Raw genomic sequence first — 23,171 nt, forward strand, 5'->3', positions numbered from 1 at the left:
CGCTGTTTGGAGGTGTTACAGCGGAAGAAAACAATGTATTAAACTGCTTACGAAGGACCAGTAAAGGAACCCTCTCTTGTGATTGATAGCCTCCTGAATATGGTCTTCCTCCAGTACAGTCGACAAAACTTTGCACAGATCTGTGCAGGCGACTTCGAGCACTGGCCATGTGTTCCAATTGAGAAATATGTGTATATGTAATACGCTTGATGTACACACACCGGCGGTACTTGTTTTTCGGTGTATCGAAAGAGAGAGATGGGGTAAAATATTAAAGGAGATTTTGTTACAAGGAGTGATATAACTAGTTATAGCTGTGATGCTGATGGTTCTTTGAAAAGTACACCGATTTTGCTCATAAAACTAATAGAAATCGGCTGCATCTATTCTCGTGGAATCATGACTGTTTTTATTATTATCGTCAGGATTGTGTGTTTAAAGATATGTGTTACCTCAAGTCCTGTGTAATTTCATGTTTCACAACCTCTCATTATAAAGTAGACATCAGTTTAGTTTAATTATAGCTCGTTATGGAACCTAGAAATGATAGTATTTTCTTTCCAATGTGTGAGTAGATTGCATGAAACAGACTGTGATGATCAAAGTGCTTACAAAACAAGAACGCAAGAATCTGCTGTATGGTAGAAACTTTATAGGCATGACGATACAGGGGAGCTACGGAGCAAAAATGTCGAATATAAGCGCGCAGACAGTAACTGGTTTCGATCTAATGGAAGACAGAGAGACATGGTAAATTTTATAGGAGGCTGTGTTACAAGACAGGCTCTCACGATTTATTTGAAAACGTAGGTGTGATACAGCAACGTCCTCTTGAATTATAGCTTGTTGTCGAACGTAAAATGATTGTTTTTTCCGAAAAGTGAGCTAATGGAGTGTAATATTGTATTCTCTAACGCTATGCCCCGTGTATGAAATGCTTGTAATACACACATGCATGACAGTTTATTTATAGACACTGATTGGAACGCGAGAGGCGCTCTCAGGTAGTGTAATTTGTCTTTCAAGCTGAAAGAAATTCCTTAATATAGATTCTTTTCCCATCAGAGTTTAAATTCTCGTTTTTTCTTTACCTTGATGATTATTTCGAAATAACGAGGGCATTCTGTGGTGATTGGTAGTTTTCGCAACAAAATAGCGGAACTTTTTTTCCGAATTTCCGCAGAGTGGACGTGTACAGGGGATGTATAGCCTGATCATTTGTAAACGGCTGTGGTGAACTTCATTGGATGCCGCAAAATACTGAGATGCGAAGAACAACCACCTGTGGCCGTAATAACGGCCTTGATATGCCTGCGCATTGAGTCAAACAGAGCTTGGAAGGCGTGTACAGGTACAGCTGCCCAGTTGCTCGGCCACCATTGACCAGACGTTTTCAACTGGTGAGAAATCTGGAGAATGTGCTGACCAGGGCAGCAGTCGAACATTTTCTGTCTCCAGAAAGGCCTGTACAGGACCTGCAACATGCGGTCGTGCATTATCCTGCTGAAATGTAGGGTTTCGCAGGGATCGAATGAAGGGTAGAGCCACGGGTCGTAACACATCTGAAATGTAACGTCCACTGTTCAGAGTACCGTCAATGCGAACAAGAGGTGACCGAGACCTGTAACCAATGGTACCCCATACCATCACGCCGGGTGATATGCCAGTATGGCGATGACGAATACACGCTTCCAATGTGCGTTCACCGCGATGTCGCTAAACACGGATGCGACCATCATGATGCTGTAAACAGAACCTGGATTCATCCGAAAATATGACGTTTTACCATTCTTGCACCCAGGTTCGTCCTTGAGTGCACCATCACAGGCGCTCCTGTTTGGGATGCAGCGTCAAGGGTATCCGCAGCCATGGTCTCCGAGCTGATAGTCCATCCTGCTGCAAACGTCGTCGAACTGTTCGTGCATATGGTGGTTGTCTTGCAAACGTTCCCATCTGTTGACTCAGGGATCTAGATGTGGCTGCACGATCCGTTACAGCCATGCAGATAAGATGCTTATCATCTCGACTGCTAGTGAAACGAGGCCGCTGGGATCCAGCATGGCGTTCCGTATTACCCTCCTGACTCCTGACTCCAACGATTTCATATTCTGCTAACAGTCATTGGATCTCGACCAACGCGAGCAGCAATGCCACGATACGATAAACTGCAATCGCGATAGGCTACAATCCGACCTTTATCAAAGTCGGGAACGTGATGTTCCACATTTCTCCTCCTTACACGAGGCAACGCCGGTCAACTGCTGTTTGTGTATGAGAAATCGGTTGGAAACTTTCCTCGTGTCAGCACGTTGTAGGTGTCGCCACTGGCGCCAACTTTGTGTGAGTGCTCTGAAAAGCTAATCATTTGCATATCACAGCATCTTCTTCCTGTCGGTTAAATTTCGCTTCTGTAGCACGTCATCTTCTTGGTGTAGCAACTTTAATGGCGAGCAGTGTACTATAAGGACTCATGATTTACAACAAAAAGTGCTGGCTGTATTTCCTTCGCTATCTCTCCGCCAGTGATAGACTTCTTGCTTATTGCCCGTGGATCTTTGTACCACTGTGCACAATATTAGTAAATTACACAAAAAATGTCTTCTGGCCGCATATCACAACAATGACAAGGCGCTCCCTCCCCTGACGTTCTGCAAAATGCAATATAGTTGTGTCTGTACATCTGATTGTCCAGATTGAATTATTCATCTTGCAAATTGAATTATTTGTTACCTAGTTTTGTCATTGTTGCATACTTGTAAGACCTTGTTTCTCCACATTAAAAGAAATACACACACATATTAATATTTTTCTTTTGTAAAAGAATTCCTGCATAGCCTTGGGTATTGTTCAGTTTGTCAGTATTTACGTGAGCTATCCAAGCATGACTCGTCTCACGACCCATCCTCACAGCTTCAATTTTGCCAGTACCTCGTCTCCTACCTTCAAAACTTCACAGAAGTTCTCCTGCACTCCTGGCAGAAAATATATTTACAGAACGAAATCTCCACTCTGCAGCGGAGTGTTGGATAGCATCTCATTCAAATGGTATGTTGAGTGGAACGAATCATCTGCAGTCCCTGTTCATGTTCTGGCCATGCTGGCTACTTCGAGATTCCCACTGGAAGTCGAACGTAAATGTCAAAAAAACATACACCGTGCATTCATATAACTGATTTGTCGCGATGGCGATGAATCCACCAGCTTCAGTGTGGATGCACAATCAAGTTCGACCTCGTGCCGAAATCTCAAAGTAGTGGGTAAGGGGGACATGGACGACGACTACAAACAGGTGGCGCTAGATTTGAATGTAATTCAGCTGGGTGGCATGCCGATACAGCCCGCGCAAGCATGATAAACACTGTCTAGATGACACAGCTGTTAACACAACTGCCTTGTAAGCAGCAGATCCCATGTTCGAGTCCTGGTGTGGGACACATTTTCACTCACTGCCACAGATTCAACATAAAATCCTAATGCAGCTGATATCATCAGTTCCTTTCCTTTCCTTTCTCCTCCCTCCAGCTACAATTTACATAATATGTATCACCACCGCAGGTTTCGCTTGGTGTCTGTCGTTTCGAACACGTCCAAAAAAACAGACACCATTAATTCGAATAAATAAATAACTAACTCACTTTCGTTCCAATACAGAAGTTTAAAACACTTTTTTAATAAAAAAATAAAATCTGCATTTCACATTTAAATTACACTAACACTGCCAATTTACAATGACTTCGTGCATATATTAGTGGTGAAGAGACCCACCAAATATTATGCAAAAGATCGTTAACAGGTTGATACAACTGTCCTATACAGAATTATTAGAGCACACAGATTTTTTGAAGATCGTCTTGATAAAATATAATTCATAACAATATGAAATTCGTCAAAATCTAAAATCTAGCGTAGTCGCTAGTATTGTAGCACTAAAAATTGCTGCTGGATATGCAAGAGTAATAAAAATCAGTGCGATTGCGACTGATTGCTGTGTTCCTATCCTTATTCAATTTGTTTATGTGAAAAAGCCTTCACAACAATAATGTGCCATAACATAAATGTACAACACCTGTTGGCCTTCACGTATAGGTGCAAGAGTACAGTGATTTGGTTGCTGTCGATGCGGGAACAGCTGAGCATCATGACGTGACTCTGCTCCTGCTCCATTGCGTTCAGTGAATCCCTACATGAGGATAACATCAGTCAGCTCTTCGTCATGAAGACAGGACAGGACCTATGACAGGACCGAACCATACTGAATTCAAGATTCACGGACTACAGTAAAGTGGGCCTTAATGTAGTTAACAACAAGCACTATGAGACAACGGAACACATTTGTTTCCAAACGGGACACACAGACCATACCGTTGACATGTCCACTGTTGTGTACTAATTTTTCAGTGTAATACAAACACAAAGAAAAATGGGTGTAAAAAATCAGGCGAAATGCAATTATTCTATAATTTGCCACCAGAAACCATGGGTCCCTTATAGCAAAATACTCAGAAAATGTCCGTGGACAGCCCGCATCTCGTGGTCGTGCGGTAGCGTTCTCGCTTCCCACGCCCGGGTTCCCAGGTTCGATTCCCGGCGGGGTCAGGGATTTTCTCTGCCTCGTGATGGCTGGGTGTTGTGTGATGTCCTTAGGTTAGCTAGGTTTAAGTAGTTCTAAGTTCTAGGGGACTGATGACCGTAGATGTTAAGTCCCATAGTCCGTGGACAACCTTATAAATTTTGTTGTGGCCTATGATAAGGGGACAATAATATGAGATAAACACGACATGAAAAACATATTCTGCACAAAGATTGTGCTCTGAAACTGATTATGAGCAGTGGAAATTACCTCTATACTCTGCGAATCGCTATCGTTTTCGTAATACCAGATATTTTCTAGTCACAATATATTATGAGGTTTCTTCCCTTTCAACGACTTGACAGAAGGTGGAAAGAATAACTCCCAGCAATCCTGATGATCTCTAGAGGATTTGTATGTAGAAGGAAGAAGAATAATTTTAGTCTCTGGCCTGAAACCCAGCTCTTAGAGCGTCGTTTTTTAACTGTTTGGTAGCTGAGGTGTGTTGTCGTTTCTATTATAAAGTATCCCTACTGAAACAAGCCTGTGACCATTCACACCATTTACAGCATAATGTGTTTGTGCAATCTGAGTGGGGAGGGGGGTGACCTGGAGATTCCTTCCCCTAATACAATGGGAGCAATCACCTCAGTGTTCAGTTCAAATGTTCAAATGTGTGTGAAATCTTATGGGACTTAACTGCTAAGGTCATCAGTCCCTAAGCTTACAGACTACTTAACCTAAAGTATCCTAAGGACAAACACACACACCCATGCCCAAGGGAGGACTCGAACCTACGCCGGGACCAGTTGGACAGTCCACGACTGCAGCGCCGAGACCGCTCGGCTAATCCCGCGCGGCTCGGTGTTCAGTCCCAAATCAACCAATCAACTGTACACCAAAATACTCAGAATATTAATAATGTCGTCTGGCGCGATGGCCTGGTGCTAGTCTTTCAACTGGACGCCACTTCTGCTACTTGAGTGTCCACGAGCTAATGGCAACCAGTGTTGCCAGACGGTCATCCAGCCGAGAACAAAGCAGGTCCGTCGAAGCTTAAGTTCAGTGATAGGGCGAGTCACGACTTAGCCAGCACGGAAAGGCCGTAGGCCCGAATGCTCTGAAAATATTCCTGGACAACCTCCAAAACGTTGTCGGTGGAGTCAGGGTTTACCCAGTACGTCGCAGGTGTGACCTTTGGCAGGCTGAGCCCGCGGATGCGCGTATACGAGTCGTCGGGCCGCAACAACCACTACCAGCAGTTGACGATGGCGGGCCTGGGGTTGGGCGGCTCGCCCGGCTACCACGGGCTGTTCGTGGCGGGTGACCTGGCGCACGGGCACTCTAGCGCGCGCTGCCCCACCTTTCGCGACTACCGGCCGCTGTCGTCCGAGCGCGACTTCAACGTGGTGCGGCTGGAGGTGTGGGGCGTGGGGCCGGCGCCACAGAGGCAGCGGGCGACGCGCGCCGGCCACGTCAAGCCGCCCGTCAGCCTCGTCTGCGACCCCGACACCCACTCCTCCATCGGCAGGTAAGCACCGCGTCACTAAGTCTGCTTTCTACACTGAATGATCGAAGAAACTGGTACACACGATCAATATAGGGTAGGACCCCCGAAAGCACGCAACAGTGAGGCAACACGACATGGAATGGACTCGACTGATGTCTGAAGTAGTGCTGGAGCGAATTGACACCATGAATCTATCCGTAGGACTATCCGTAAGAGTATGAGGGGTAGAGATCTCTTCTTAACAGCACGTTGCAAATCATTCCAGATTTTCTCAAAAGTGTTGATGTCTGGGGAGTTTGGAAGCCAGCAGAACTGTTTAAACGGAGAATAATGTTTCTGGAGCAACTATGTAGCAGTTCTGGTCGTGTGGGAAGTCGCACTGCCCTGTTGGAATTTCCCGTCGGAATGCTCAATGGACATGCATGGGTGCAGGTGACCAGACAGGATTCTTATGTACGTGTCAGCTGTCAGAGTTGTATCTATTGTATCAGGGGCCCCAACTGCACACACCCCACACCATTACAGAGTCTCCACCACCTTGAGCAGTCCCCTGCTGATATGCAGGATCCACGGATTTATGAGGTTATCTCCAAACCCACACATGTCCATCCGTTCGATACAATACGAAACGAGACTCGTCCGATCCGGCAACACGTTTCCAGTTATCAACAGGCCAATGTCGGTGTTGACAGGTCCAGAAGGCTCATAAAACTTTGTGTCATGCAATCAAGTGTACCGAATGGGCCTTTGGCTCTGAAAGCCCATATCAATGATGTTTCGTTGAATAGTTCACATGCTAACACTTCTTGATGGCCCAGCATTGAAATCTGCAGAAATTTGTGGAAGGGTGCCCCTCTGTCACGTTGAACGATTCAGTCTCCAATCGTCATTGGTCCCGTTCTTGCAGGATCTTTTTCGGGCCTCACCAATGTCAGAGATTTGATGTTTTACCAGAGTCCCGATATTCATGCTACACTAGTGAAATGGTCGTACAGAAAAATTCCCACTTCATCGCTACTTCAGAGATGATGTGTCCCTTTGCTCGTTCCCCCAGGGGGCTCGCCACTCTTTGGCGGATTTGTGCTTGGCTAGCATGGGGCCCTGACCTTTGTAGCATTTTTTCCTTTCCGTGGTGCATGTCTGTCCTCTTGCTGTTCTTTTTCCCCTCCCTTGGGGAACATATCTGGGATGTTATTGGGTATGTTCTGCATTGTCTGTCGCTGATGTAAGAACAGTTTCACCTCTGTTTTTCGCTCCCTTTTCCTTTCTTTGTTTCCCTTCTCCTCTCGTTCCTCGGCTTCAGCGTTTGAGGTTCCTTTTTCTGCTCTTCTTCCTCCCTGTGCGCTCCTGAAGGCCAGCCCACGCGTCTGACGAGTAATCCCCAGCGACGGGTCGAAAAGCAGGGTTTGCACGAATCCCTGGTACAGGCCAGGCCCAGGGAGGCGTGACTGCCTGAGCTGCGACCTTTCCAGATTGCTGATTGGCCCCTCTGTCTGGTGTTCAGGAGGTGTGACCTGAGGTGTGAACAATCACCTAATGCAGGTGCGCCCCTTGTGAAGGGAGCCCCCAGTTGGAAGGTGCGCCATCGGAGACACTGGCAATCATCGGGTATTACCTTGCAATGAGTCAATCATCTTCCCAATAATCGTCTACGAAACGTAAACGTAATGAGACTAATGATTCAAAGACCCTTCCCCCTGCATCACAATTCCTCGTGGTCTCTTGGAAGACTGTCACTCCTTCGCTAAACTAAATCCGTTTATTATTCAGAAAGGTGTTGATGCAATTATATGCAATTGCCAGCCCTGTGAAACCCTGCTCTCCTTTACAGAATGGCACTTTGTTTTTGGAGACTACATCTGATTCTCAAGCACAACAACTCCTTGCTGCCTTGCTTCTCCATGGCTACCCTTTTTGTGCCAAGGCCCATAGCACTTTGAATTCTTCACGTGGTGTAATTTACACCTGGATGATCGATGGTCTAACCAAGGCCGAAATCCAATCTTACTTCTCTGATCAAGATGTCATTGCCATCCATTCTGTAGTGAAAAAAGTATATTCCTCCTTAGTGCCCAACCACACTCTTACCCTCACTTTTGATAGAGTGGTGCTGCTGTCCAAGATGAAAGTAGGCTATGAAATTGTCACAGTCTGGCCATACACTCTGAACCCAACGCACTACCAGTGTCATTGTTTCAACTACACTAGAACGTCTTGTCGGCATTCAGCCAAATGTGTAACCTGTGGTAGGGATTCACATGAGGGCGATTGTCCACCTCCATCTCCCTGCTGTATCAAATGCAATGGCGGGCGTGCCGTCTCCTCTCGGGATTCTCCTGTGTATCTTGATGAGTGGGCTGTCCAAAAGATCTGGGTAAAGGAAAAAATGCCTTACCCAGTCGATCGCAAGTTGCTTGCTAGTCGCAAACCCTGTGTTCTCCCGTCTGGCACCTATAGTTCTGTTCTTGTTACCTCACACTCCATGAAAGACATGGCCATGCAGACATGCAACCTCAAATTCAGCTCTGAGGTTGTGACATCGCCCAGTGTCAAGGTAGCATCTTCATCCCCCCATCCAACTGTGCAACAAACCATCAAACTCTCGCTTCAAGGGGCGAAGCCACCGGCTACACAACTGGTAGGCTGGAAAGGACAGAAGGAGTACTCCTGTGTAGACTTCCTCCATCCCTCCAGCCAAGCAACACCAGAGTCTTCCTCTAACTGGATTGGCTCGAAGAAGTCCACTAAAGGCAAATGGTCTTCTCCTTCACCAACTCGAAGATCCTCTTCAATGGTGTCACAATGTGGTACCTTAGCCTGCCTGGCCTCCGCATCGCTGGTGCACACCACCAACCGTTTTTCAGCGTTGGACTCCACAGACTGACTGCACAAGCAAGCTGATGCTTCTGTAGACCTCATGGAGCAGGATCCTCCTGCTTCTGTGCTCTGTAATAGAGATTCTATTCCTGCTGTCACTGGGCAGCTGCTGGGTTGACACCCCTACATCTCTTCATCATGATGTCCTGCAATGGAACATTCACAGCCTTCAGTCCCACAAAGAGGAATTATGGCTGCTTTTAGTGTCGCAATGTCACCTTTTAGTTTGCCTTCAGGAAACGAAATTGCTCCCTCACGATTGCTTTGTGCTTTCACATTTCTTACCAATTCGTTTTGACCTTCCCCCTGAGGTTGGTATTCTATCTCATGGGGGCGTCATGCTGCTCATACGGGATGATATATAGTCAACCCATCTCCCTGACCACCCATCTTAAAGCTGTTGCAGTTCATCTTTTCCTTTCCTACCTGACTTTTCCATCTGTACCATTTATGCCCCTCCATCATTCGATGTCACCAGGGTAGACTTCCTTCAGCTTATTGGGTAACTACCTCCCCCATTTTTGCTACTCAATGACTTTAATGCACATCATCTCCTTTGAGGTTCTCCCAGGACCTGTCAGAGAAGTGCACTCTTGGCTGATCTTCTTAACCAACTTGACTTCTTCTGCCTTAACACTGGAACACCCAGTTTCCTTTCTGACTTCTTGCACACCTATTCCCATTTGGGCCCATCCTTTTGCACTGCCCAGCTTGCCAATCGTCTTGAGTGGTCCGTTCTTTCTGACACCTACTTGAGCGACCATTTCCTGTACACGCCCAAATGGCAGCTTGCTAAGGCTGACTGGCAGCTTTATTCCTCCCTGGCGACATTCGAAGCACAAGATTTCCCCAGTTGTGATGACCAGGAAGAATATCTCACAAACGTTATCCTTAACGCTGCAGAACGTTCCATTCATCGCACTTCCTCTTTACCATGTCGTGTCCCAGTCCTTTGGTGAACTGAGGCATGCCGCGACACAATTCAGGCAAAGAGACGTGCTCTCTGCGTTTTTAACCATCATCCTACGATGGCGAACTGCATTCATTACGAACAGATGAGTGCAAAGTGTTGTCGCTTTCTTTGGGATAGCAAAAGAGGTAGCTGGATTTCATTCACCAGCTCTCTTAACAGTTCCACTCCTTCCTCTGTCCTGTGGGCCAACCTCCGACAGCTCTCTGGGACCAAGATCCATTCCCCAATATCCGACCTGACAGTAGCAACGATGTTATCTTGGATCTTATTGCTACCTCCAACACCTTGGGCCACCATTTTGCTGAAGTTTCGAGCTCTTCCCCCTACCACTCTGCCTTCCTTCAATGGAAACGAGAGGAGGAAGCTCAGGCGATGCCCTTCTCTTCTCCGAATTGTGAGTGCTACAAAGTCGCCTTTACTATGAGGGAGCTAGATCATGCTCTCACTTCATCCCTATCCTCCACCCTAGGGTCAGACGCCAAACACATTCAGATGTCGCAGTACCTTTCTCTTGCGGGCAAGCACTTTCTGCTTAACATGTACAACCGCATCTGGGCAAAGCGCACATTTCCTGGACACTGACGTGGGGCCACCGTCATACCCATACTTAAGCCCAGTAAGGACAAAAACCTTCCTTCTTGCTACCGCCCCATTTCTCTTACGAGCTGCTTTTGCAGTGTGATGGAATGTATGATTCATGCCCAGCTGGCATGGTGCCTCGAGTCTCGCAATTTACTGACGACTTCACAGTGTGGATTTCGAGTGTGGCGCTCTGCAGTTGACCATCTCGTTACTTTGTCCACCCATGTCATAAATAGTTTTCTGCCGAAATCCCAGACTGTGGCCGTGTTTTTCGATTTGGAGAAGGCCTATGACACCCACTGGAGAACTGGTATCCTCCGTACTCTTTACCCATGGGGCTTCTGTGGCTGCCTGCCCTGTTTCCTTCAGGCATTTTTAAAAAATCGAGTTTTCAATGTGCGTGTGTGGGTTCTGCCTTGTTGGACACCTTTATCCAGAAAAACTGTGTGCCTACGGGTTCCATCCTGAGTTTCATCCTCTTTGCTATCGCCATTAAACCTATAATGGCCTGTCTACTGCCGAGCATCTCTCGCTCTCTTTTTGTTGACGATTTTGCCATCTATTGCAGTTCTCCACGGACCTGTCTCACTGAGCAGCGTCTTCGGCGATGTCTTGGCCGTCTTTACTCCTGGAGCATTGACAATAGCTTTTGCTTTACCTCTGACAAAACCGTCTGTATGAATTTCTGGCGACGCAGGTGGCTTCTTCCACCATTTTTACATCTTGGGCCTGTTGCCCATCCATCCGTTGAAATCACGAAATTCCTGGGGCTCATGCTCGATAAGAAACTCTCTCGGTCCTCCCATGTGTCTTACCTGGCAGCCCGCTGTACAGGGTTCCTCAACGTCCAACATGTCGTCAATGGTACTTCCTGGGGTGCCGATCGTACCATCCTCCTCCATTTGTACTGGTCCCTTGCCCATACGAAACTCGACTATGGGTGCTTTGTTTACGTATCTACACTCCTATCCCTCTTGTGCCGTCTCAACACTATCCACCATCGTGGCATCCGGTTGGTCTTGGGCGCCTTTTGCACTTGGCCAGTTGAGAGTCTGTAGGATGAAGCTGCTGAACTACCCACTGACCTATTGCCGTGACTTTCTCCCCAGCAGGAATGCATACTGTTTGTCTTTGATGATTCCTTTGATCATCAGTATGAGGTGTGTCCCCCTTCTCTATTACCTCCTGGAGTCCACTTTCGGCACTTGCTACAGCGGCTTCACTTCACACTCTCTGCAACTTTTCCATTGGGCGTGAACCCTTCACCACCTTGCCTTGGCGAAGCAGCTTATATTAATCTCGGCCTTCATTTGCTTCCTAAGGGCACTACTCCAGCCTCGGTCTACCACCTTGAGTGTCACGACCTTCGCATGGAACTTCGTGATAGTACCTTTGTCAACACTGATGGCTTTCGGACTGAGTGCAGGATCAGGTATGTGTTTGGCATTGGCACCCGTGTCTTTCGATATAGGCTTCTGGCACACTGCTCAGTATTTACAGCCGATCTCTTCGCCGCGTATCAGGTCACGGATTACATCTGGTGACACAGCCTCTTCAATTGTGTCATCTCCTCAGACTCACTCAGCGCCCTTCAAAGTCTCTTGCTGGAACCAGTGTGATGTTTCTGTGGGTTCCTGGTCATGTCGGTCTGCCAGGAAACGAGCCTGCTGACGTTGTCGCCAAGACTGCAGTCCTTGTTGCAGACACTTGTTGACTTACATACGCGTTGCCGATTTCAGCGCCGTATTCTGCCTGTTTACATATCTCTGTATTTGAATACGCATGCCTATGCCAGTTTTTGGGGGTTAATTGGTTGGTTTGGGGAAGGAGACCAGACAGCTAGGTCATCGGTCTCATCGGATTGGGGAAGGACGGGGAAGGAAGACGGCCGTGCCCTTTGAAAGGAACCATCCCGGCATTTACCTGGAGCGATTTAGGGAAATCACGGAAAACCTAAATCAGGATGGCCGGACGCGGGATTGAACCGTCGTCCTCCCGAATGCGAGTCCAGTGTCTAACCACTGCGCCATCTCGCTCGGTAGTTTTTGGGGGCTTCAGCGTAAATGGCACTCGTTCAAGTCATGTCACTGTGGCGATTTATCATTTACCCAGCTGATGTACATGGCACGGCGACATACGCGCAGTTGTAGTTCTCTTCATTTCTTATTTTCCAGAGTTGAATGTCACCATCCAAAAATAGGTTGATTTACACATGACGAAACGGAATGAGATGGAATAGAACGGAACGCCAAATTATTTCACAAGCATTTCTAGTGTCGGCATTCATACTGGCCGTCAACGGAAAGCAAAGGGACATCAGAGAAACGGCTTTCTGGGAAGACAGTTCTGATGTTAACGTCACTGGGAGACATCGTTTGCTAACGTCGGACGCAATCTATACGACGAGGGTCGGTCAGTCAGTCATGTATCACTTTTTTTTCTCCGCCAATTTCGGTTGGAACAATGCAGAATTTGTTGTGGGACACCATGGAAAATTCCTGCTTCAGTCACTGTAGTTTCATGAAGTTCTGATATGTGGCGTCGCTATATGTAGCCTTCAGAATGGAGTCTGCATTGGAGGTGCGTTCCAAGCAGAGAGCAGCCACTGAGTATCTTTTGGCAGAGAACCAGATATTCATAGGCGCTGGCAGAATATCTTCAGAGACTGTCGGTAAACAAAAGCACGGTGTGTCATTGGCCGAGGCATCTATCATCATCGGAAAAAGGTCACGCAAATCTGTCCGATCTCCCGCATGCTGGCGGGCCACACACAGCTATGATTCCTACAATGAAGGAACGGGCGGACACTCTTACTCGAGGCGATCGGCGGATCACAATCAAACACCTCGTTCCTCAACTGGGCGTCTCTGTTCGTATTGCTGACACTTCAGTCCACCAGTTGAGGTACTCAAAGATGTGTGCCCGCTAGGTTGCTCACCGCCTAATGTTGTTGTTGTTGTGGTCTTCAGTTCTGAGACTGGTTTGATGCAGCTCTCCATCCTACTCTATCCTGTGCAAGCTTCTTCATCTCCCAGTACCTACTGCAACCTACATCCTTCTGAATCTGCTTAGTGTATTCATCTCTTGGTCTCCCTCTACGATTTTTACCCTCCACGGTGCCCTCCAATACTAAATTGGTGATCCCTTGATGCCTCAGAAAATGTCCTACCAACCGATCCCTTCTTCTGGTCAACTTGTGCCACAAACTTCTCTTCTCCCCAATCCTATTCAGTACTTCCTCATTAGTTATGTGATCTATCCATCTAATCTTCAGCATTCTTCTGTAGCACCACATTTCGAAAGCTTCTATTCTCTTCTTGTCCAAACTATTTATCGTCCATGTTTCACTTCCATACATGGCTACACTCAATACAAATACTTTCAGAAATGACTTCCTGACACTTAAATCTATACTCGATGTTAACAAATTTCTCTTCTTCAGAAACGATTTCCTTGCCATTGCCAGTCTACATTTTATATCCTCTCTACTTCGACCATCATCAGTTATTTTGCTCCCCAAATAGCAAAACTCTATTACTACTTTAAGTGTCTCATTTCCTAATCTAATTCCCTCAGCATCACCCGACTTAATTCGACTACATTCCATTATCCTCGTTTTGCTCTTGTTGATGTTCATCTTATATCCTCCTTTCAAGACACTATCCATTCCGTTCAACTGCTCTTCCAAGTCCTTTGCTGTCTCTGACAGAATTACGATGTCATCGGCGAACCTCAAAGTTTTTATTTCTTCTCCATGGATTTTAATACCTACTCCAAATTTTTCTTTTGTTTCCTTCACTGCTTGCTCAATATACAGATTGAATAACATCGGGGAGAGGCTACAACCCTGTCTCACTCCCTTCCCAACCACTGCTTCCCTTTCATGTCCCTCGACTCTTATTACTGCCATCTGGTTTCTGTAAAAACTGTAAATAGCCTTTCGCTCCCTGTATTTTACCCTTTCCTCCTTCAGAATTTGAAAGAGAGTATTCCAGCCAAGATTGTCAAAAGCTTTCTCTAAGTCTACAAATGCTAGAAACGTAGGTTTGCCTTTCCTTAATATAGCTTCTAAGATACGTCGTAAGGTCAGTATTGCCTCACGTGTTCCCACATTTCTACGGAATTCAAACTGATCTTCCCCGAGGTTGGCTTCTACTAGTTTTTCCATTCGTCTGTAAAGAATTCGCGTTAGTATTTTGCAGCTGTGACTTATTAAAGTGATAGTTCGATAATTTTCACATCTGTCAACACCTCCTTTCTTTGGGATTGGAATTATTATATTCTTCTTGAAGTCTCAGGGTATTTCACCTGTCTCGTACATCTTGCTCACCAAATGGATGAGTTTTGTCAGGACTGGCTTTCCCAAGGCCGTCAGTAGTTCTAATGGAATGTTGTCTACTCCCGGGGCCTTGTTTCGACTCAGGTCTTTCAGTGCTCTGTCAAACTCTTCACGCAGTATCGTATCTCCCATTTCATCTTCGTCTACATCCTCTTCCATTTCCATAATATTGTCGTCAAGTACATCGCCCTTGTGTAGACCATCTATATACTTCTTCCACCTTTCTGCTTTCCCTTCTTTGCTTAGAACTGGGTTTCCATCTGAGCTCTTGATGTTCATACAAGTGGCTCTGTTTTCTCCAAAGGTCTTTCTAATTTTCCAGTAGGCAGTATCTATTTTACCCCTAGTGAGATAAGCCTCTACATCTTTACATTTGTCCTCTAGCCATCTCTGCTTAGCCATTTTGCACTTCCTGTCGATCTCATTTTTGAGACGTCTGTATTCCTTTTTGCCTGCTTCATTTACTGCATTTTTATATTTTCTCCTTTCATCAATTAAATTCAATATTTCTTCTGTTACCCAAGGATTTCTACTAGCCCTCGTCTTTATACCTACTTGATCCTCTGCTGCCTTCACTACTTCATCCCTCAAAGCTACCCATTCTTTTTCCACTGTATTTCTTTCCCCCATTCCTGTCAATTGTTCCCTTATGCTTTCCCTGAAACTCTGTACAACCTCTGGTTCTTTTAGTTTATCCAGGTCCCATCTCCTTAAATTCCCACCTTTTTGCAGTTTCTTCAGTTTTAATCTGCCCCTGGAATGTCTTACAATTTAAAACCTGGTGCCCAAATCTCTGTCTTACCATTATATAATCTATCTGAAACCTGTCAGTATCTCCAGGCTTCTTCCATGTGTACAACCTTCTTTTATGATTCTTGAACCAAGTGTTAGCTATGATTAAGTTGTGCTCTGCGCAAAATTCTACCAGGCGGCTTCCTCTTTCATTTCTTAGCCCCAGTCCATATTCACCTACTACGTTTCCTTCTCTCCCTTTTCCTACTACAGAATTCCAGTCACCCATGACCATAAAATTTTCGTCACCCTTCACTATCTGAATAACTTCTTTTATTTCATCATACATTTCTTCAATTTCTTCGTCATCTGCAGAGGTACTTGGCATATAAACTTGTACTACTGTAGTAGGTGTGGGCTTCGTATCTATTTTGGCCACAACAATACGTTCACTATTTTATTTGTAGTAGCTTACCCGCATTCCTATTGTTTTATTCATTATTAAACCTACTCCTGCAGACCTCTATTTGATTTTGTGTTTATAACCCTGTAGTCACCTGACCAGAAGTCTTGTTCCTCCTGCCACCGAACTTCACTAATTCCCACTATATCTAACTTTAACCTATCCATTTCCCTTCTTAAATTTTCTAACCTACCTGCCCGATTAAGGGATCTGACATTCTACGCTCCGATCCGTAGAACGCCAGTTTTCTTTCTCCTGATAACGACATCCTCTTGGGTAGTCCCCGCCCGGAGATCCGAATGGGGGACTATTTTACCTCTGGAATATTTTACCCAAGAGGACGCCATCATCATTTAATCATACAGTAAAGCTGCATGCCCTCAGGAAAAATTACGGCCGTAGTTTCCCCTTGCTTTCAGCCGTTCGCAGTACCAGCACAGCAAGGCCGTTTTCGTTATTGTTACAAGGCCAGATCAGTCAATCATCCAGGCTGTTGCCCCTGCAACTACTGAAAAGGATGCTGCCCCTCTTCAGGAACCACACGTTTCTCTGGCCTCTCAACAGATACCCCTCCATTGTGGTTGCACCTACGGTACGGCTATCTGTGTCGGTGAGGCACGCAAGCCTCCCCGCCAACGGCAAGGTCCATGGTTCATGGGGGGAGGTAAAAACATAAAGAGCAATGAATGACTATCTGTTCAAAACTGCTTGCCTGCTACGAGACTCATTATGGCAATTTTTTGTCGAACATTGTCACAGGCGGTGAAACTTGGGGTCATCACTTCGAACCAGAAACAAAGCGGCATCCATTTACTTGCGCCACACCACCTCTCTTCCGAATACAGCGTTCAAAGCTGCAGCCTCAGTAGGTAGTCATGGCGACGGTGTTCCGGGACTCTGAAGGAGTTGCTCTGTTTGAAGTGCCCACTCATGGTGTAACAATCAGATCAGAAGTGTGTTGTGCTACTCTCAGCAAACTGAAGAAACGACTACAGTGTGTTCGTCACCAAAAAAATGCAAACGAACTTCTCCTTCTCCATGACAATGCAAGGTCTAACACTAGTCTGCGCAACTGAAAAGAACTCATAAAACTTTATTGGACTGCTCTTCCTCATCCACATTACACCCCTGATCTCGGACCTTCCGACTTCCATCTGATTGGTGCAATGAATGATGCACTCTGCAGGAATCAATACATGGATGATGCGGAGGTTATTGATGCACCAAGACGTGGGATCTGACGTCGACCAGAAGAGTTGTACCATCCAGGCATACAGGTCCTCCCAATGAGGTGGCTTAAGGCTGTCGCACTGAACGGAGATTATGTTGAAAAGTAGAGTTTTGTAGCTAAAAGAGTGGCAAATAATATGGTGTATTCGTATCCTGAACTAAACCAACCCACTTTCAGAACCAAAAGGTGTTGCATTACTTGTTGAACGCCCCTTATATCTGATCAAAAATTTCAGGGCACCTATTAGTGGACGTTAATGTGGGGTGTATTCATCCCTTACATTCATCAGTGCTTGAACTTGGCTGGGGACATTTTCAACGAAGTATCTGAATGTTTGTGGATGAATGATAGCCCATTCTCTCTCAGGAGCCGAAACCATATAAGATATCCTAAAGGTGATCAGTTGAGTTCATGTCAGGACTCTTGGCAGGCCAGACCGTTGCAGGAATGTTAATGTCCACAAACCTTTGCCTTACAGAAGCTACTTTAGGACATGATACATTGTCTAAGGTGCCTCTTACGTGAGGAAGACATTTTTACCAGTTTTAATAAATTATTGTCTCTTATTGATGTATTCACGATAGTTAAGAAGTGCTGTAGTCCGTAGCAGGCCTTGAGTCGGAGATCATTTCCCACGCTGGCTAGGTGACGAACCGACCATATGTCGCGTGTAGTGGGGTGGGGTTCGGCGCTGGACCGTACAACAAGCGTCAACCTGGGAAATATACATGACGGGAAGTACCGCCATCTTGGCGCCAAAGTCACCGATTTTATTTATTGATACTTAATAATTAAAATCATTTATGACAACATGAATACTAGGAGGAGCCTCTGGATGTCTAAAACTATTTATCATAATTTTGCCTCGTTAAAATTCACACCCGTTCATTAACAAATGCATATCTTAGTGAGTACGAACTTGATCGGAAATCCACGAACTGTTTTTGACATCAGTGTTTCATTATTGATCTAATAGGAATAAAAGTGATATTGCGGCATTCTGAATGTTAATTTCAAGTAAATAGATACCCCAAAGTTGATCAACAGCAATTTCAGATAATTAGCTTCCACCGACACAGACATCCAATGCGCCAATGAAGAATCTGCACGGGACGACATTTACGAGAGCTGCACCGCGCACAGGTAGGAGGAAATCCGACGACACGACCCACAAAGGCGGATCAAGGAAGGTCCGACTTACACTCGAAAATTCCGGGTGCAAATGCTGTCCAATTACACTCCTGGAAATTGAAATAAGAAGACCGTGAATTCATTGTCCCAGAAAGGGGAAACTTTATTGACACATTCCTGGGGTCAGATACATCACATGATCACACTGACAGAACCACAGGCACATAGACACAGGCAACAGAGCATGCACAATGTCGGCACTAGTACAGTGTATATCCACCTTCCGCAGCAATGCAGGCTGATATTCTCCCATGGAGACGATCGTAGAGATGCTGGATGTAGTCCTGTGGAACGGCTTGCCATGCCATTTCCACCTGGCGCCTCAGTTGGACCAGCGTTCGTGCTGGACGTGCAGACCGCGTGAGACGACGCTTCATCCAGTCCCAAACATGCTCAATGGGGGACAGATCCGGAGATCTTGCTGGCCAGGGTAGTTGACTTACACCTTCTAGAGCACGTTGGGTGGCACGGGATACATGCGGACGTGCATTGTCCTGTAGGAACAGCAAGTTCCCTTGCCGGTCTAGGAATGGTAGAACGATGGGTTAGATGACGGTTTGGATGTACCGTGCACTATTCAGTGTCCCCTCGACGATCACCAGAGGTGTACGGCCAGTGTAGGAGATCGCTCCCCACACCATGATGCCGGGTGTTGGCACTGTGTGCCTATGTCGTATGCAGTCCTGATTGTGGCGCTCATCTGCACGGCGCCAAACTCGCATACGACCATCATTGGCACCAAGGCAGAAGCGACTCTCATCGCTGAAGACGACACGTCTCCATTCGACCCTCCATTCACGCCTGTCGCGACACCACTGGAGGCGGGGTGCACGATGTTGGGGCGTGAGCGGAAGACGGCCTAACGGTGTGCGGGACCGTAGCCCAGCTTCATGGAGACGGTTGCGAATGGTCCTCGCCGATACCCCAGGAGCAACAGTGTCCCTAATTTGCTGGGAAGTGGCTGTGCGGTCCCCTACGGCACTGTGTAGGATCCTACGGTCTTGGTCTGCATCCGTGTGTCGCTGCGGTCCGCCGACCACTGGCGACAACATCGATGTACTGTGGAGACCTCACGCCCCACGTGTTGAGCAATTCGGCGGTACGTCCACCCGGCCTCCTGCATGCCCACTATACGCCCTCGCTCAAAGTCCGTCAACTGCACATACGGTTCACGTCCACGCTGTCGCGGCATGCTACCAGTGTTAAAGACTGCGATGGAGCTCCGTATGCCACGGCAAACTGGCTGACACTGACGGCGGCGGTGCAAAAATGCTGCGCAGCTAGCGCCATTCGACGGCCAACACCGCGGTTCCTGGTGTGTCCGCTGTGCCGTGCGTGTGATCATTGCTTGTACAGCCCTCTCGCTGTGTCCGGAGCAAGTATGGTGGGTCTGACACACCGGTGTCAATGTGTTCTTTTTTCCATTTCCAGGAGTGTATACTGTACGTTACATATACTACATATACGGACTCGCGGCTAAGCCGAGTAATCACAGTATCAGATAGAAGCGAGTGGATCTTGCAATTGTCATGCTGATACGAACAATCATTGTCTCCAAACTGTTCCTCTACCGTATGCAGTGTAAATGCTGTAACATGTGTTCGTATCCTTCCACGTTTTCTCAAGCTCAGTAAGGGTAGCACACCCTAACCATGAAGAGCACCCCCATATCATAATCCATCTCCTCTGCACTTCACTGTTGACAGTACACATAACTGTTCTCTAGGCTTTCGCCAAACCAAAACTCCTCCATCAGAGTGCCCCAGGATATAACATGACCCATCCCTCCAAATAATTTGTTTCCAGTCATTCACTGTCCAGTGACGTCACTCTTTACACCGCCTCAAGTGTCGCTTATCAGTGCTACAGAAATGTGTGGCTTATGAGAAGCTGCTCGACCACTCCACCCCATTCCTTTTAACTTCCTACACCAAGTTGTTGTGTTAGCTGGACTGTCGTTAGCTCTTTGGTCCTCACGACCGTATCTTTCCCCTGATTTAGCGCAATTTTTACAACCATCATCCGCAATCCTCGACGGTTCCTAACCGGCAAACATGAGGTCTACTTGGTCTTCTTTAGCTGTGGTTCTTCCTTCGTGTTTTCACTTCACAATCACATCTCGAACAGTCAATTTGGGCAGCTTAAAAAGGCTAAAATGTCTCTGATGGATTTGTCACTCAGGCGACATCCATTATTCGAAGTCGTTGACCTGTCCTGACAGACCCCTTCTGCTATTACTGCTTCTCTGCTAGCAACACAAGACTCCTTTAACACCCGGTGTCCGCCTCTCGTGACATCAGGTGGTCAGTTCCGCACTATGTAGGAATGTGTGGACCCTTTCGATCAGATAGTGCAGTTTTGGCGCACTCATTCATTTTACAGTACTGTTCTTAGTCTTCATTTTATTGTTTTGATTTGTTTTCGTGACACAGTGCAAATGTTCAGTGGTTACCTGGGCAGCTCTTCCATTAAGTGTGCTTGTAAAAGAAAGCCAGATATCTGAAAGCGAAAGATAATTTAGGTTTTACAATACCTGTGTAAAGATAAAGCCTACCTTGTGTACAAATAAGAATATAATTTGTTAACCAGTTTTAATGCTTTTTTAACAGTGGTAAAGTCAGCTGTATTTAAGGAGGAAAATACATTAGTTTTTTACGTTATTTGGTACTTCGAGCGGAAAAGACATAATGACTAAATAAACAGACCCAATGTGTTCCGTTATAAATATAGTCCGATGAGTTCCTGCGTATAAATTGTTGCTATCAAATAATGCCGATAATTTGAGGTATTTCGACACCATTTTTCCTCTTGTTCCACGCCTCAGCAGTTTACCATAACAACTTTATTTATCAACGTCTGTTACATAATTTTATTTTATCGTTAATAAACTTTGATGATGCTGTCGCTTGACATTCCTTTGACGCCTAGTGTAAATTGGCTTTGTTGGGCAATGTATATAGAACTTACGAATTAGGATCCTAGTTTCTCTGTACATGCTGTAAAAGCTTATGTCACTTTGGATAGCATTTGTAAGCGTACCGCATCTACCTAGGTCACGTTGCCTGGTACCGGAGTCAGGCAGATTTTCGTTGAGTCCCGTAACAATGTGAGTTTTATGATTCGATCGCGCGTGCATTTTTATGTAGTCAGTGAACCGGTGCGTCACGCGGAGGCAGTCAGATCTTTGGGGTACAATGCTGCATTGAATATTATTAATAGAAAGTGTGGGATTAACGTAGACGAAAAGTATAGCATGGGGAACGTGATGAGGGGAAGGAAACTAACTAGTAATAAAGATGACAAGATAGTAATATGGATTTGTAAAAGAAGTAATGTTTTGATATGAAGTGACTGCAGCGGTTCCTGTAACAGTCTCGTGTGAACAATAGGGAAAGCTGATTTTCATCTACGACGTTTAATCTAAATTTTTTTGCGTTTTCGTGGGAAACAGTGGAGAACAGCCAGAATAATACTAAAACTATAGTGATGAGTGAACTGAAATTGTTGCAATTGAAATGTTGCCGAATAAAAAGAGACTTATTTTTGAAACTTCTTAATTCTGAATAACTGAATGTACATGTGAATTCTGTTATCTAACTGAACTGAGATGAATAATAAACAACCTATATTTAAATCAAAGAGGGAAACAGCATGGCACATGAGCACTGCTGTTAGCCTTCCCGTATTTACCGGTATGAGAGTTCTCTTCCTTCAACCAAACAGATTCTGACTGCCTTCATTAAACTTTCGACTGATAATTTTCTTGTATACTAGTATACACAGCATACTAAGCTACCTACAGTCATTGCTCGCCGTGTTTTGCCAGATGGTGGATGAAACGATGATATGATCACCATGTTCCAGAATTTGCCTTTAACGTTACATACGATATTTACACTTTTTACGACATGATATTCATGATATTGACACAACTCTGTGGGGATTTAACATTGAGAATGATAGCGGTGGGGCCTGATGATGATCTTTCACATTGATCGTAACATAATAATGGTGTATTAATACACCTGTGACGGTTCCTTATTAATACACTACTGGCCATTAAAATTGCTACACCACGAAGATGACGTGCTACAGACGCGAAATTTAACCGACAGGAAGAAGATGCTATGATATGCAAATGATTAGCTTTTCAGAGCATTCACACAAGGTTGGCGCCGGTGGTGACACCTACAACGTGCTGACATGAGGAAAGTTTCCAACCGATTTCTCATACACAAACAGCAGTTGACCGGCGTTGCCTGGTGAAACGTTGTTGTGATGCCTCGTGTAAGGAGGAGAAAAGCGTACCATCACGTTTACGACTTTGATAAATGTCGGATTGTAGCCTGTCGCGTTGCGGTTTATCGTATCGCGACATTGCTACCCGCGTTGGTCGAGATCCAATGACTGGTGGCAGAATATGGAATCGGTGGGTTCAGGAGGGTAATATGGAACAAGTGCTGGATCCTAACAGCCTCGTATCACTATCAGTCGAGTTGACAGGCATCTTATCCGCATGGCTGTAACGGATCGTGCAGCCACGTCTCGATCCCTGAGTCAACAGATGGGGACGTTTGCAAGACAACAACCATCTGCACGAACAGTTCTACGACGTTTGCAGCAGCATGGACTATCAGCTCGGAGACCATGGGTGCGGTTACCCTTGACGCTGCATCACAGACAGGAGCGCCTGCGATGGTGTA

The 23,171-nt window shown here is 45.9% G+C and overlaps 1 protein-coding gene across 1 annotated transcript in view; it reads left to right on the forward strand.

Moving 5' to 3' along the window:
* LOC126355621 (MTOR-associated protein MEAK7-like) overlaps positions 1-23,171 on the forward strand; it is a 121,348-nt gene that overhangs the window by 92,415 nt on the left and 5,762 nt on the right. Inside the window, exon 5 of the mRNA XM_050005984.1 lies at positions 5,775-6,101. Within this exon, the coding sequence (XP_049861941.1) occupies positions 5,775-6,101 (327 nt within the window). The remainder of the gene's footprint in view (positions 1-5,774; positions 6,102-23,171) is intronic.

Source organism: Schistocerca gregaria, chromosome 3 (assembly GCF_023897955.1).
Source record: "Schistocerca gregaria isolate iqSchGreg1 chromosome 3, iqSchGreg1.2, whole genome shotgun sequence".
Classification (NCBI taxonomy): Eukaryota; Metazoa; Arthropoda; class Insecta; order Orthoptera; family Acrididae; genus Schistocerca; species Schistocerca gregaria.